The sequence below is a fragment of the Cherax quadricarinatus genome, chromosome 44, assembly GCF_038502225.1.
Source record: "Cherax quadricarinatus isolate ZL_2023a chromosome 44, ASM3850222v1, whole genome shotgun sequence".
Taxonomy (NCBI): domain Eukaryota; kingdom Metazoa; phylum Arthropoda; class Malacostraca; order Decapoda; family Parastacidae; genus Cherax; species Cherax quadricarinatus.
Genome location: NC_091335.1, coordinates 18,298,226 through 18,315,676, shown reverse-complemented (window position 1 = coordinate 18,315,676; position 17,451 = coordinate 18,298,226). Strand labels below are relative to the sequence as shown.

The window sequence follows — 17,451 nt, the reverse complement described above, 5'->3', positions numbered from 1 at the left end:
AAAAGTTGCGAAGGTTAGTGGACGAGTTTGTGAGGGTGTGTAAAGGTAGAAAGTTGAAAGTGAACATAGATAAGAGTAAGGTGATGAGGGTATCAAATGATTTAGATAAAGAAACATTGGATATCACATTGGAGAGAGGGAGTAGGGAAGAAGTGAATGTTTTCAGATATGTACGTACGTATTTGGGAGTTGACATGTTAGCGGATGGGTTTATGAAGGATGAGGTTAACTATAAAATTGATGAAGGGAAAAAGGTGAGTGGTGTGTTGAGGTATATGTGGAGACAAAAAAGATTATCTATGGAGGCAAAGAAGGGGATGTATGAAAGTATAGTGGTACAAACACACATGGGTGTGAAGCTTGGGTTGTAAATGCTGCAGCGAGGAGGCGGTTGGAGGCGGTGGAGATGTCCTGTCTAAGGGCAATGTGTGGTGTATATATTGTGCAGAGTATTTGGAGTGTGGAAATTAGAAGGTGTGGAGTTAATAAAAGTAATTGTCAGAGGGCTGAAGAGGGGTTGTTGAGGTGGTGTGGTCACTTAAAGCAAATGGATCAAAGTAGAATGACTTAGAAATTCAGAAATAATTTTGAATATTTCATATATTTTTTAAAAATACCTAAAGCATTGAAAAAATCGGAAAAATATGGTAAAATGATGTTTTACTGCATATTTCGATGATTTGGAGCATTTAGAACACTTCAAACAAACCTCACTTAGGGGGAAGGAAGGTGGGGTAGGGGTCATCCTCGAAAAGGTTGGAGAGAGGGGGTAAAGGAGGTTTTGTGGGTGAGGGGCTTGGACTTCCAGCAAGCGTGCATGAGCGTGTTAGGAGTGAATGGAGACAAATGGTTTTTGGGACCTGACGAGCTGTTGGAGTGTGAGGAGGTAATATTATTGAAGGGATTCAGGGAAACCGGTTATTTTTATATAACCAGACTTGAGTTCTGGAAATGGGAAGTACAATGCCTGCACTTTAAAGGAGGGGTTTGAGATACTGGCAGTTTGGAGGGATATGTTATATATCTATACATGTATATGCTTCTAAACTGTTGTTTCTGGGTACCTCTGCAAAAACAGGGATTATGTATGAGTGAGGTGAAAGTGTTGAATGATGATGAAAGTATTTTCTTTTTGGAGATTTTCTTTCTTTTTGGGTCACCCTGCCTCGGTGGGAGATGGCCGACTTGTTGAAAAAAAAAAATACTTATTTGTTAGTTTTACTTAAAAAGTTAATATAAGTATGTACATACTGTATTTGCTTACAGAGATGAAGTACTGCATCCACATTCCTACTTCCAGTCATTCCTCGAGACTAAAAAAGAGCTGAGCAAGCGTATATCAGATGTGAAGGAGGGCTATTCTCATGCTGTTACTCATGCGTAAGTTGACTGAAATTTTAGTTTATATTTTTGATTAGCCAGACTTGAGTCCTGGAAATGGGAAGTACAATGTCTGCACTTTAAAGGAGGGGTTTGGGATATTGGCAGTTTGGAGGGACATCTAAACTGTTGTATCTGCAAGGACAGTGATTATATATGAGTGATTGTGGAAGTGTTGAATGATGATGAAAATTTTTTTCTTTGTTTTGGGGGTTTTCTTTTTGGGTCACCCTGCCTCAGTGGGTAATGGCTAACGTGTTAAAAAAGAAAATTTTGGTTAATGTGTGGCTTTGGCGAATATTACTGATTGCAGTTGTCAGGAAAGTCTTGAAGTGTCCACATTGTGAATTGTGAATCATAATTTCTTTACCGCCTACATTATTTATACAGTCTCTAATAATTTTTTTGTCTTGTTTCATTGAAACGGTTACTGATTATTTCTCTATGTATACTAATACTATACTATAGTATACAGCCTCTCCTCACTTAGCAATGTACTCGTTTACCAACAACTTGGACTTACGACAGGCTCTCTGATCAGTATGCATACCAAAATAATGTATATTAGAGCTGATTTCCTCTGTTCTGTTTATTACAATATACAATACACTACTCTATAAACATTTAAAAATATATCCAAAATGTTATAAATTATGCAAAGGTAACATTAAAACAATATCAAAGATGATTGATACAAACCCACTACCATTATACTAGTATGCTCCTCACTCAGCGATGAATTTGCTTACCGACGAGGTCTTAGGAACGGAACTCAGTCATTAAGTGAGGAGAGGCTGTACTATACTGTATTCTTTCATACTGTCATTTAGTTGCATTTCTGTGTAACATATCCTGTACAGAGTTTCTCTTGACTGTAATTCTTGTCAGTAAAGAGATGCCTTGCTGATGTTAGTAGTCTTAATACATTTGTTCTCTATTTTTTTTTAACATACCAGCTATTTCTCATCAGGGCAGGGTGACCCCAGAAGAAGAGGTAACACTTTCACCATCATTCATTCAATTGCTGTCTTGCCAGAAGTGTGCCATCATCACAGTTCAGATAGCCCTCCTAAATGCAGCATCCTCACCCCTCCTTTAGAGTGTAGTCACTGTACTTTCCAACTCCAGGACTGAAGTCTGGCTAACAGGGTTTCCCTGAACCCCTTCATAAATGTTAAATTACTCACACTCCATTAGCATTTCTAGAATATTATATTAAATTATTGTTTTTTTTACTCTCAGCTCCTTTCAAGGAAACAGCACTCTGTAGCCATATGGGTTCAGCGTTTGTTTTAGTCAATATTTTTTTCAAGGCAGTAGAGAGATATGAGCCAGAAAATAAGAGATCATTTACTGTAAATAAAAGCAATACAACCTCTCCGCACTTAGCGACATACAGTGGACCCTCGACCAATGATGGCATCGTCTAACGTTAAATCCGACTAGCGATACATTTTAACGCAAAAAATTTGCCTCGACTAGCACTAAAAAACTCGACCAACATGATTCGTTTCCTCTGAGACGCCTCCACTTGTGGCCAGTGTTTACAAGCCAGCCAGCCACCGTGGTCCCATCCAAACATACAGTTGGAACATTTCATATTATCACAGGGTTTTTAATTATTGCACCTGCAAAATAAGTCGCCATGGGCCCCAAGAAAGCCTCTAGTGCCAACCCTACAGCAAAAATTACTATGGATATGAAGAGATCATAGCTAAGTATGAAAATGGAGTGTGTGTCTCCGAGCTGGCCAGGTTGTACACAAAACCCCAATCAACCATCGCTACTATTGTGGCCAAGAAAACGGCAATCAAGGAAGCTGTTCTTGCCAAAGGTGCAACTGTGTTTTTGAAACTGAGATCGCAAGTGATAGAAGATGTTGAGAGACTGTTATTGGTGTGGATAAACGAAAAACAGATAGCAGGAGATAGCATCTCTCAAGCGATCATATGTGAAAAGGCTAGGAAGTTGCATGAGGATTTAATTAGAAAGATGCCTGCAACTAGTGGTGATGTGAGTGAATTTAAGGCCAGCAAAGGTTGGTTTGAGAGATTTAAGAATCGTAGTGGCATACATAGTGTGATAAGGCATGGCGAGGCTGCCAGTTTGGACCAAAAAGCAGCTGAAAAATATGTGCATGAATTCAAGGAGTACATAGATAGTGAGGAATTGAAACCTGAACAAGTGTTTAATTGTGACACTGACAATGTTGTGAAACACTTTAGGAATGTCATAAAGGAACGGGAGGTACAGGCCTCTATGGACAGATATTTTGTGCGACAGAGGTCCAGTGACTCTCAAGCTGGTCCTAGTGGCATTAAAAGAAGAAGGGAAGTAACCCCAGAAAAGGACTTGACACCTCAAGTCCTAATGGATGGGGATTCCCCTTCTAAACACTAGCACCATCCACAGTCTCCCCTCCTCCCATCCCATCAGTCATCACCAGATCTTCAATAAAGGTAAGTGTCATGTAATTGTACATGTCTTCTTCAGTTTGTGTGTATTAAAATTAATATTTCATGTGGTAAAAATTTTTTTTTCAATACTTTTGGGTGTCTTGCACTGATTAATTTGATTTCCATTATTTCTTATGGGGAAAATTAACTCGACTAACGATAATTTCAATTAACGATGAGCTCTCAGGAACGGATTAATGTCGTTGGTTGAGGGTCCACTGTACTCATTTATTGATGACTCGGACTTATGACAGGCTCTCTGGCAAGTATGCATACCTAAATAACGTATATTAGAGCTAATTTCCTCTATTCTGTTTATTACAATATACAGTACACTAGTGTATAAACATTTAAAAATATGTATACTTAAAATGTTATAAATGGTGCAGAGGGGACATTAAAACAATATCAAAGATGGCTGACACAAACCCACTACCATTACAGCAGTGGTTCCCAAACTGAGGGTAAATTACCCCCTGGGGGTAATTTAACCATTTTTGGGGGGTAATGGAGGGGTGACAGAAAAAAAGTTATGAATTCTGAAAATCAAGAAAACAATGCGGTACCCGGTATGAGGATTATTGTTAACTTTGTCTTAGTATATAAAGTTATAAAGTAAACCTATTATAAGTAAGTAATAAAGTTAAACCAAATAACAATAAACATCAAAAACTAATATACAGTATTAGAAAAGAAGAAATATATAGCTAAGTGTGTGGAAACCCAAAAGTATTTTGACAAGTATGCTTCAGGACAAAAGTCACTCAGTAGCCCAGATCGACCTGTCCAGTATGCGTCACTCACTTCCTGAGGCTGCCTCTATTTCACACTGTCAGTTTATCTGTGAGCATCAGCCGAGGTAGACATAAGCTGGTATGTATGTGTACTCCCCTGTGCAGTATATAGTTAGTATTTACCCACTGTTACTGTGAATTTGTAGCTATTATTAATTTTATATATAATGTACGTGGGGTTCTTACGTTTTCAATGGTTTTGCTAGGATTAGCAGACTATGCGAGGCTGTATACGTTCACGTTTAGCCATATATATCAATAATAACAACATTTTGTGAAAGGGGTAACATGCTTTATGTGGCATGTTAAATTGGGTAACAAGCTGAAAAAGTTTGGGAACCACTGCATTACAGTATGCTCCTTGTTTAGTGATGAATTCGTATACCGACATGGTCTTAGGAACGGAACTCCATCGTTAAGTGAGGAGAGGCTGTACAGTAAAATATACGTATAGAGTAAACCTAGGTAGTAGGTTGGTAGACAGCAACCACCCAGGGAGGTACTATCATCCTGCCAATTAAGTGTAAAACGGAGGCCTGTAATTGTTTTACATGATGGTAAGATTGCTGGTGTCTTTTTTTCTGTCTCATGAACGTGCAAGATTTCAGGTACGTCTTGCTACTTCTACTTACACTTAGGTCACACTACACATACATGTACAAGCATATATATACACACACACCCCTCTGGGTTTTCTGCTATTTTCTTTCTAGTTCTTGTTCTGGTTTATTTCCTCTTATCTCCATGGGGAAATGGAACAGAATTCTTCCTCCGTAAGCCATGCGTGTTGTAAGAGGCGACTAAAATGCCGGGAGCAAGGGGCTAGTAACCTCTTCTCCTGTATATATTACTAAATGTAAAAGGAGAAACTTTCGTTTTTCCTTTTGGGCCACCTCGCCTCGGTGGGATACGGCTGGTGTGTTGAAGGAAAGAAGAAACATGCAAGATTTCAGGTACATCTTGCTACTTCTACTTACACTTAGGTTACAAAACACATGCATGTACAAGCATATATATACACACTCCTCTGGGTTTTCTTCTATTTTCTTACTAGTTCTTGTTCTTGTTTATTTTTCTTATCTCCATGGGAAAGTGGAGCAGAATTTTTCCTCCGTAAGCCATGCGTGTCGTAAGAGGTGACTAAAATGCTGGTAGCAAGGGGCTAATAATCCCTTCTCTTTATACATTACTAAGGTTAAAAAGAGAAACTTGTTTTGCTCTTTGGGAATCTGATAATACTTGCTGTACATGGAAAATAGTTGAGAGAAACACGTCCGTAATATACATACTGCCATAGCTTTTTGAAACAAAGATAGAATGCTGAAAAGCAGGGATGGGGAGTCAAAAGCACAGTTAGAAAACATTGTCAGCCTCCATGATTTATGACTATTCAATCTTATGATAACAGAACTTAAAAGATATTGCTGTAACTAAGGTTGAAAGTGTGATTCTTTCCGAGTTGAAAACCTGTAGAAAGCAGTCATAGGTATTTCAGAGGTACAGGTCCGCCATCACAAATCCAGCAGTCAGTTACCCGGTTCCATCAGTTATTCGGCGCTAATTTCAGCTAGCATAATTTCAAATTTCTACGGTTGCCACACCAACCTGCTGGTACTGTTTGGTGCTGCTCCTTGCTGTATAGGTCATTCCAATTTCTTTTTCTCCATTTATTGTTATAACCTGCTTACTTTTAGCCCTAGCCATGGTTCCAATGAATGAAAGAAGTGCTTCTCATTGTGTAAAGCACATACACAGTATGTACATTGTCCATAAAAGGTAAGGTGGCTTTGAAGCCAATGTCGGTTGCCATGATCTGGCTTGTGATGCAGGGGAATATGCATTATTATTACCCTAATATCAACACTATGACTTATTTGCCTGTCACAGTTGATCTAATATAACATAATAAACAATATAAATAACATAAAAACATGTTAAATACTCCAGAATTAATAATATTTGGCATAATACCGAGTGGTTCGATAGAGGTATGAAGAGGATATGAGATACAAGTACCATTCTCCTATCCCTGTCTTGGGGGCTTATATTAGACAAAATGGAGTATAGCACAAGGCTAACTGTGATATACACTTATACTGCACCATAGAACTGAAACAAAAAAGTTATTTTCTCTGCATAGATTATCATACATAGCAGCATATGTGTAGAGAACCTAGGATAACCCATAAATGTCAGACAAAGTGGCTTATTTCTAGTACCTGGCTTGGGCTTGCCATTTGTGATTTTTGGTAAATACATGTATTTGATTCCCAGCCAGGGTAGAAACATTGGGCATGTTTCTTTATACCTGTTGTCTGTGTTCACCCATCAGTAAATGGGTACCCAGGTGTTAGTGGACTGTTGTGGGTCTTAGCCTGTGACACTGACCTAATTTGCCTGAAATGCTCAGCATAACAAGGGGCTTTCTTTATAGTAGCATGTCACTGATGTCAGCTAGGCCTGTGTACCATGTACATGTTTTTTTTTTTTTTTTTTTTTTTAAACAAGTCGGCCGTCTCCCACCGAGGCAGGGTGACCCAAAAAAGAAAGAAAATCCCCAAAAAGAAAATACTTTCATCATCATTCAACACTTTCACCACACTTGCACATTATCACTGTTTTTGCAGAGGTGCTCAGAATACAACAGTCTAGAAGCATACACATATAAAGATACACAACATATCCCTCCAAACTGCCAATATCCCAAACCCCTCCTTTAAAGTGCAGGCATTGTACTTCCCATTTCCAGGACTCAAGTCCGACTATATGAAAATAACCGGTTTCCCTGAATCCCTTCACTAAATATTACCCTGCTCACACTCCAACAGATCGTCAGGTCCCAAGTACCATTCGTCTCCATTCACTCCTATCTAACACGCTCACGCACGCTTGCTGGAAGTCCAAGCCCCTTACCCACAAAACCTCCTTTACCCCCTCTCTCCAACCCTTTCGAGGACGACCCCTACCCCGCCTTCCTTCCCCTATAGATTTATATGCTTTCCATGTCATTCTACTTTGATCCATTCTCTCTAAATGACCAAACCACCTCAACAACCCCTCTTCTGCCCTCTAACTAATACTTTTATTAACTCCACACCTTCTCCTAATTTCCACACTCCGAATTTTCTGCATAATATTTACACCACACATTGCCCTTAAACAGGACATCTCCACTGCCTCCAACCGTCTCCTCGCTGCTGCATTTACCACCCAAGCTTCACACCCATATAAGAGTGTTGGTACTACTATACTTTCATACATTCCCTTCTTTGCCTCCATAGATAACGTTTTTTGACTCCACATATACCTCAACGCACCACTCACCTTTTTTCCCTCATCAATTCTATGATTAACCTCATCCTTCATAAATCCATCCGCCGACACGTCAACTCCCAAGTATCTGAAAACATTCACTTCTTCCATACTCCTCCTCCCCAATTTGATATCCAATTTTTCTTTATCTAAATCATTTGACACCCTCATCACCTTACTCTTTTCTATGTTCACTTTCAACTTTCTACCTTTACACACATTCCCAAACTCATCCACTAACCTTTGCAATTTTTCTTTAGAATCTCCCATAAGCACCGTATCATCAGCAAAAAGTAACTGTGTCAATTCCCATTTTGAATTTGATTCCCCATAATTTAATCCCACCCCTCTACCAAACACCCTAGCATTTACTTCCTTTACAACCCCATCTATAAATATATTAAACAACCATGGTGACATTACACATCCCTGTCTAAGACCTACTTTTACCGGGAAGTAGTCTCCCTCTCTTCTACACACCCTAACCTGAGCCTCACTATCCTCATAGAAACTCTTTACAGCATTTAACAACTCACCACCTATTCCATATACTTGCAACATCTGCCACATTGCTCCTCTATCCACTCTATCATATGCCTTTTCTAAATCCATAAATGCAATAAAAACTTCCCTATCTTTATCTAAATACTGTTCACATATATGCTTCAATGTACACACCTGATCTACACATCCCCTACCCACTCTAAAACCTCCTTGCTCATCCGCAATCCTACATTCTGTCTTACCTCTAATTATTTCAATTATAACCCTACCGTACACTTTTCCTGGTATACTCAGTAAGCTTATTCCTCTATAATTTTTACAGTCTCTTTTGTCCCCTTTCCCTTTATATAAAGGGACTATACATGCTCTCTGCCAATCCCTAGGTACCTTCCCCTCTTTCATACATTTATTAAACAAAAGTACCAACCACTCCAACACTATATCCCCCCCTGCTTTTAACATTTCTGTCATGATCCCATCAGTTCCAGCTGCTTTACCCCCTTTCATTTTACGTAATGCCTCACGTACCTCACCCACACTTACATTCTGCTCTTCTTCACTCCTAAAAGATGGTATACCTCCCTGACCAGTGCATGAAATTACTGCCTCTGTTTCTTCCTTAACATTTAAAAGTTCCTCAAAATATTCTCGCCATCTACCCAATACCTCCATCTCCCCATCTACTAACTCCCCTACTCTGTTTTTAACTGACAAATCCATATTTTCCCTAGGCTTTCTTAACTTGTTTAGCTCACTCCAAAATTTTTTCTTATTTTCATTAAAATTTCTTGACAGTGCCTCTCCCACTCTATCATCTGCTCTCCTTTTGCACTCTCTCACCACTCTCTTTACCTTTCTTTTACTCTCCATATACTCTGCTCTTCTTATAACACTTCTGCTTTGTAAAAACCTCTCATAAGCTACCTTTTTCTCTTTTATCACACCCTTTACTTCATCATTCCACCAATCACTCCTCTTTCCTCCTGCCCCCACCCTCCTATAACCACAAACTTCTGCCCCACATTCTAATACTGCATTTTTAAAACTATTCCAACCCTCTTCAACCCCCCCACTACTCATCTTTGCACTAGCCCACCTTTCTGCCAATAGTCGCTTATATCTCACCCGAACTTGTAATAAATAAAGATATTATTATTATATTATTATTATTATTATTATTATAGTAGTAGGTTGGTAGACAGCAACCACCCAGGGAGGTACTACCGTCCTGCCAAGTGAGTGTAAAACGAAGCCTGTGATTGTTTTACATGATGGTAGGATTGCTGATGTCTTTTGTCTGTCTCATAAATATGCAAGATTACAGGCATGTCTTGCTACTTCTACTTACACTTAGGTCACACTACACATACATGTACACATTTATTTATACACACTCATCTGAGTTTTCTTTGATTTTATCTTAATAGTTCTTGGTCTTATTAATTTTCCTTTTATATCCATGGGGAAATGGAATAAGAATCTTTCCTCCGTAAGCCATGCGTGTTGTAAAAGTCAACTAAAATGCCGGGAACAATGGGCTAGTAACCCCTTTTCCTGTAAAGATTACTAAAAAGAATAAGAAGAAGAAAATTGTCAAAGTGGGAAGTCTGAATGTGCGTGGATGTTGTGCAGATGATAAGAAAGAGATGATTGTGGATGTTATGAATGAGAAGAAGCTGGATGTCCTGGCTTTAAGTGAAACAAAGCTGAAGGGGGTGGGAGAGTTTCAGTGGAGAGGAATAAATGGGATTAGGTCAGGGGTTTCAAATAGAGTTAGAGCTAAAGAAGGAGTAGCAATAATGTTGAAGGATAAGCTATGGCAGGAAAAGAGGGACTATAAATGTATTAATTCAAGGATTATGTGGAGTAAAATAAAGATTGGATGTGAAAAGTGGGTTATAATAAGCGTGTATGCACCTGGAGAAGAGAGAAGTGTAGAGGAGAGAGAGAGATTTTGGGAAATGTTGAGTGAATGCGTGGGGAGTTTTGAATCAAGTGTGAGAGTAATGGTGGTTGGGGATTTTAATGCTAAAGTGGGTAAAAATGTTATGGAGGGAGTAGTAGGTAAATTTGGGGTGCCAGGGGTAAATGTAAATGGGGAGCCTTTAATTGAGCTATGTGTAGAAAGAAATTTGGTAATAAGTAATACATATTTTATGAAAAAGAGGATAAATAAATATACAAGGTATGATGTAGCACGTAATGAAAGTAGTTTATTAGATTATGTATTGGTGGATAAAAGGTTGATGGGTAGGCTCCAGGATGTACATGTTTATAGAGGGGCAACTGATATATCGGATCATTATTTAGTTGTAGCTACAGTTAGAGTAAGAGGTAGATGGGAAAAGAGGAAGGTGGCAACAACAAGTAAGAGGGAGGTGAAAGTGTATAAACTAAGGGAGGAGGAAGTTCGGGTGAGATATAAGCGACTATTGGCAGAAAGGTGGGCTAGTGCAAAGATGAGTAGTGGGGGGGTTGAAGAGGGTTGGAATAGTTTTAAAAATGCAGTATTAGAATGTGGGGCAGAAGTTTGTGGTTATAGGAGGGTGGGGGCAGGAGGAAAGAGGAGTGATTGGTGGAATGATGAAGTAAAGGGTGTGATAAAAGAGAAAAAGGTAGCTTATGAGAGGTTTTTACAAAGCAGAAGTGTTATAAGAAGAGCAGAGTATATGGAGAGTAAAAGAAAGGTAAAGAGAGTGGTGAGAGAGTGCAAAAGGAGAGCAGATGATAGAGTGGGAGAGGCACTGTCAAGAAATTTTAATGAAAATAAGAAAAAATTTTGGAGTGAGTTAAACAAGTTAAGAAAGCCTAGGGAAAATATGGATTTGTCAGTTAAAAACAGAGTAGGGGAGTTAGTAGATGGGGAGATGGAGGTATTGGGTAGATGGCGAGAATATTTTGAGGAACTTTTAAATGTTAAGGAAGAAACAGAGGCAGTAATTTCATGCACTGGTCAGGGAGGTATACCATCTTTTAGGAGTGAAGAAGAGCAGAATGTAAGTGTGGGGGAGGTACGTGAGGCATTACGTAAAATGAAAGGGGGTAAAGCAGCTGGAACTGATGGGATCATGACAGAAATGTTAAAAGCAGGGGGGGATATAGTGTTGGAGTGGTTGGTACTTTTGTTTAATAAATGTATGAAAGAGGGGAAGGTACCTAGGGATTGGCAGAGAGCATGTATAGTCCCTTTATATAAAGGGAAAGGGGACAAAAGAGACTGTAAAAATTATAGAGGAATAAGCTTACTGAGTATACCAGGAAAAGTGTACGGTAGGGTTATAATTGAAAGAATTAGAGGTAAGACAGAATGTAGGATTGCGGATGAGCAAGGAGGTTTTAGAGTGGGTAGGGGATGTGTAGATCAGGTGTTTACATTGAAGCATATATGTGAACAGTATTTAGATAAAGATAGGGAAGTTTTTATTGCATTTATGGATTTAGAAAAGGCATATGATAGAGTGGATAGAGGAGCAATGTGGCAGATGTTGCAAGTATATGGAATAGGTGGTAAGTTATTAAATGCTGTAAAGAGTTTTTATGAGGATAGTGAGGCTCAGGTTAGGGTGTGTAGAAGAGAGGGAGACTACTTCCCGGTAAAAGTAGGTCTTAGACAGGGATGTGTAATGTCACCATGGTTGTTTAATATATTTATAGATGGGGTTGTAAAGGAAGTAAATGCTAGGGTGTTTGGGAGAGGGGTGGGATTAAATTATGGGGAATCAAATTCAAAATGGGAATTGACACAGTTACTTTTTGCTGATGATACTGTGCTTATGGGAGATTCTAAAGAAAAATTGCAAAGGTTAGTGGATGAGTTTGGGAATGTGTGTAAAGGTAGAAAGTTGAAAGTGAACATAGAAAAGAGTAAGGTGATGAGGGTGTCAAATGATTTAGATAAAGAAAAATTGGATATCAAATTGGGGAGGAGGAGTATGGAAGAAGTGAATGTTTTCAGATACTTGGGAGTTGACGTGTCGGCGGATGGATTTATGAAGGATGAGGTTAATCATAGAATTGATGAGGGAAAAAAGGTGAGTGGTGCGTTGAGGTATATGTGGAGTCAAAAAACGTTATCTATGGAGGCAAAGAAGGGAATGTATGAAAGTATAGTAGTACCAACACTCTTATATGGGTGTGAAGCTTGGGTGGTAAATGCAGCAGCGAGGAGACGGTTGGAGGCAGCGGAGATGTCCTGTTTAAGGGCAATGTGTGGTGTAAATATTATGCAGAAAATTCGGAGTGTGGAAATTAGGAGAAGGTGTGGAGTTAATAAAAGTATTAGTCAGAGGGCAGAAGAGGGGTTGTTGAGGTGGTTTGGTCATTTAGAGAGAATGGATCACAGTAGAATGACATGGAAAGCATATAAATCTATAGGGGAAGGAAGGCGGGGTAGGGGTCGTCCTCGAAAGGGTTGGAGAGAGGGGGTAAAGGAGGTTTTGTGGGTAAGGGGCTTGGACTTCCAGCAAGCGTGCGTGAGCGTGTTAGATAGGAGTGAATGGAGACGAATGGTACTTGGGACCTGACGATCTGTTGGAGTGTGAGCAGGGTAATATTTAGTGAAGGGATTCAGGGAAACCGGTTATTTTCATATAGTCGGACTTGAGTCCTGGAAATGGGAAGTACAATGCCTGCACTTTAAAGGAGGGGTTTGGGATATTGGCAGTTTGGAGGGATATGTTGTGTATCTTTATATGTTTATGCTTCTAGACTGTTGTATTCTGAGCACCTCTGCAAAAACAGTGATAATGTGCGAGTGTGGTGAAAGTGTTGAATGATGATGAAAGTATTTTCTTTTTGGGGATTTTCTTTCTTTTTTGGGTCACCCTGCCTCGGTGGGAGACGGCCGACTTGTTGAAAAAAAAAAAAAAAAAAAAAATTATTATTATCATTATTATTATTATTATTATTATTATTATCATTATTTTTTTTTTTATTATCACACTGGCCGATTCCCACCAAGGCAGGGTGGCCCGAAAAAGAAAAACTTTCACCATCATTCACTCCATCACTGTCTTGCCAGAAGGGTGCTTTACACTACAGTTTTTAAACTGCAACATTAACACCCCTCCTTCAGAGTGCAGGCACTGTACTTCCCATCTCCAGGACTCAAGTCCGGCCTGCCGGTTTCCCTGAATCCTTTCATAAATGTTACTTTGCTCACACTCCAACAGCACGTCAAGTATTAAAAACCATTTGTCTCCATTCACTCCTATCAAACACGCTCACGCATGCCTGCTGGAAGTCCAAGCCCCTCGCACACAAAACCTCCTTTACCCCCTCCCTCCAACCCTTCCTAGGCCGACCCCTACCCCGCCTTCCTTCCACTACAGACTGATACACTCTTGAAGTCATTCTGTTTCGCTCCATTCTCTCTACATGTCCGAACCACCTCAACAACCCTTCCTCAGCCCTCTGGACAACAGTTTTGGTAATCCCGCACCTCCTCCTAACTTCCAAACTATGAATTCTCTGCATTATATTCACACCACACATTGCCCTCAGACATGACATCTCCACTGCCTCCAGCCTTCTCCTCGCTGCAACATTCATCACCCACGCTTCACACCCATATAAGAGCGTTGGTAAAACTATACTCTCATACATTCCCCTCTTTGCCTCCAAGGACAAAGTTCTTTGTCTCCACAGACTCCTAAGTGCACCACTCACTCTTTTTCCCTCATCAATTCTATGATTCACCTCATCTTTCATAGACCCATCCGCTGACACGTCCACTCCCAAATATCTGAATACATTCACCTCCTCCATACTCTCTCCCTCCAATCTGATATTCAATCTTTCATCACCTAATCTTTTTGTTATCCTCATAACCTTACTCTTTCCTGTATTCACCTTTAATTTTCTTCTTTTGCACACCCTACCAAATTCATCCACCAATCTCTGCAGCTTCTCTTCAGAATCTCCCAAGAGCACAGTGTCATCAGCAAAGACCAGCTGTGACAACTCCCACTTTGTGTGTGATTCTTTATCTTTTAACTCCACGCCTCTTGCCAAGACCCTCGCATTTACTTCTCTTACAACCCCATCTATAAATATATTAAACAACCACGGTGACATCACACATCCTTGTCTAAGGCCTACTTTTACTGGGAAAAAATTTCCCTCTTTCCTACATACTCTAACTTGAGCCTCACTATCCTCGTAAAAACTCTTCACTGCTTTCAGTAACCTACCTCCCACACCATACACTTGCAACATCTGCCACATTGCCCCCCTATCCACCCTGTCATACGCCTTTTCCAAATCCATAAATGCCACAAAGACCTCTTTAGCCTTATCTAAATACTGTTCACTTATATGTTTCACTGTAAACACCTGGTCCACACACCCCCTACCTTTCCTAAAGCCTCCTTGTTCATCTGCTATCCTATTCTCCGTCTTACTCTTAATTCTTTCAATTATAACTCTACCATACACTTTACCAGGTACACTCAACAGACTTATTATTATCATTATTTTTTCTCAGTTGTTTGTTGGGCTATCTTATTTAAACTTGGGCAATATATGATGGAAAGATGCTTCTTAATGTACACCAAAAATGAAAGAAATCAGACCATAAATAATGGAGTTCACCTCTCAGCCATTAGCCACCTCTTAGCGGTATATTTTTGTATGGTTTTTATGGCTGTATTCTCGGTTTTTTGGTCTCATTTGATAGAATGGAAGATATATTACAGAAATAGATATGATTTTGATTTCTTTCAAGCTGAAAGTACCTTGAAATTGAGCTCAGACTAGCGTAAGTGTTCTATTCTTTAGCAATGTTCAAAAGTAAACAAATAACGTCACTGTCTGATACGTGTGCACCTACCAGTCCAAATTCCAATATGCAGTCAAGAATGAGTTGGCATTATTTATACAATTATTACAATAATGCAGTAGTCTGCATAACAGTAAATTTTCTATTTTTTGTGTGAATAAAAATTCCAAATGGTAAGCAAGAGTAATATAAGAGGGGCTTGGAGCCATGACTAAAGAACAGAGAAAATGTTATTTTAGTGCCAGGAATGTCTGCATTGTTTATTCTGGACACTATTTTGAAATTGGCATCTGTTGAAATTTATGTGAAATTGGCCAAATTTCCAGTTTCTGACCACTATTGGGTTGCTGAAATAGGTGAATGGGCGTTTTTTGTACTCAGTCGACAGAATAGAAGTAAGTAAGTTTATTCAGGTATACACAAATACAGTTACATAGATTATCATACATAGCAGCGTATGTATAGAGAACCTAGGATAGCCCAAAAAAGTCAGACGAAGTGACTTATTTCGAGTACCTGGCTTGGGCATGATTTTTGGTAAATACGTATTTTTTTTCTCAGTTGTTTGTTGGGCTATCTTATTGAAACTTGGGCAGTGTATGATCGAAAGATGCTTCTTAACGTACACCAAAAATTAAAAAAATTGGACGATAAATAAAGAATTCACTTCTCAGTCATTAGCTGCCTCTTTGCGGTATATTTTCTTATGGTTTTTATGGTTGTATTCTCGTTTTTTTGGTCTCATTTGATAGAATAGAAGATACATTACAGAAATAGATATGATTTTGATTGGTTTCATGAGAAAAAGTACCTTGAAATTAAGCTCAAAGCAGCAGAAATGTTCGATTTTTGCCAATGTTCAATGAACTGTCTTGTATAAGTCAAGTTGGTTAATTTTATTAAGTGTATTCTAACCTAACCACTCTGTAATCCGGCATTCTCACTTGCTGGTTAAAAATTGTGTTATTTTATTATGTAATATTAGTAATGCAATAATTTCTGCTGAACATGCCTTCATTGCTTTTTTGTTTTTACCCACAGGCCACTCATGCATCGTGAAAGACGTAAATATCTCCGCACTGCCATGAAAGAATTGGCTCTCATTTTGACTGACCAACCAGGGCTTTTGGGTCCCAAAGCTCTCTTTGTGTTCATGGGTCTAAGCTTTTCGAGAGATGAGGTTAGGAAATGCTTACAGTCATGCATTATACATTAAATGATTTAAAGATATTATGATGAAAGCCATCTTCACTTTCTTATCCTCATAAGTATTTAAAATCCTAAATGAACCATAAAAATCAAACAGTAATATGTGAAACAGATGCTTTTGCAATAGTAATATAAAGATATTTTGTTTGCATCTAGGTATTGTGGCTACTACGTCACCATGAGAACCCACCGCTGCATAAAGTTAAAGGCAAAACAGCAGATGATTTAGTTGATCGTCAGTTGCCAGAACTACTTTTTCATATGGAGGAAATACGAGCACTGATCAAGAAGTATTCACAGGTCACTTGATTATTGGAATCATTTTATGAGATTTAATAAAATTTGTATGCATAAAACAAAATTAAATATGATTAAAAAATTTCTGCTGAATATTATATATTTTTTGCAGGTGCTGCAACGATATTACACACAGTACCTTTGTGGGTATGATGCCATTGCCCTTAATCAGTTGATACAAGAACTGCAAAACCTACCAGAGGAAGAATCAATCATTTTATCATCAATGTGCAATGAAATTGGAAATTTATCAGTCAAACAAGGTGAAATCTATGGCATAGAGTATTGTTTTTGATAAAAATTTCCCATGATATGCAAAAACAAAATTAGCTCTTTCCATAAGTAAATTTAACTTGATGTTTATCATTGTGAAATATAGTACTGTACTGTATTGGTACATTTGGTTTTGGGGTGTTAATAGTAAAACTCAATTTTTCTGTTTCAGGTATTTTTTTTCTTTCTACACCAATTCCATTTTTTTTTTTTAACACTCCGGCTGTCTCTCACCGAGGCAGGGGGACTCAAAAAAGAAACTCTTTCACCATCACTCACACTATCACTGTCTTGCCAGAGGCACACAAATATGGCAGTTTAGATGTCACACTAAACAGGAAATTGTTATTAGTTAAATAAAATGCATTATGACTCACAAATCACACTTTTCATTTTCACAATGAACATGTCATATAATAGATCAATACAGTACAGGCAGGCCCCACTT

At 38.8% G+C, this 17,451-nt stretch overlaps 1 protein-coding gene across 4 annotated transcripts in view; it reads left to right on the top strand.

Annotated features, from left to right (window-relative positions):
* Positions 1-17,451, top strand: part of Hem (Nck associated protein 1 Hem) — a 111,951-nt gene that overhangs the window by 24,999 nt on the left and 69,501 nt on the right. For all 4 annotated transcript variants that reach the window (XM_053789075.2, XM_053789073.2, XM_053789074.2 and 1 more), the window contains exons 7-10: positions 1,267-1,380; positions 16,266-16,404; positions 16,590-16,733; positions 16,843-16,993. In XM_053789075.2, coding sequence (XP_053645050.1) covers positions 1,267-1,380; positions 16,266-16,404; positions 16,590-16,733; positions 16,843-16,993 — 548 coding nt within the window. The remainder of the gene's footprint in view (positions 1-1,266; positions 1,381-16,265; positions 16,405-16,589; positions 16,734-16,842; positions 16,994-17,451) is intronic.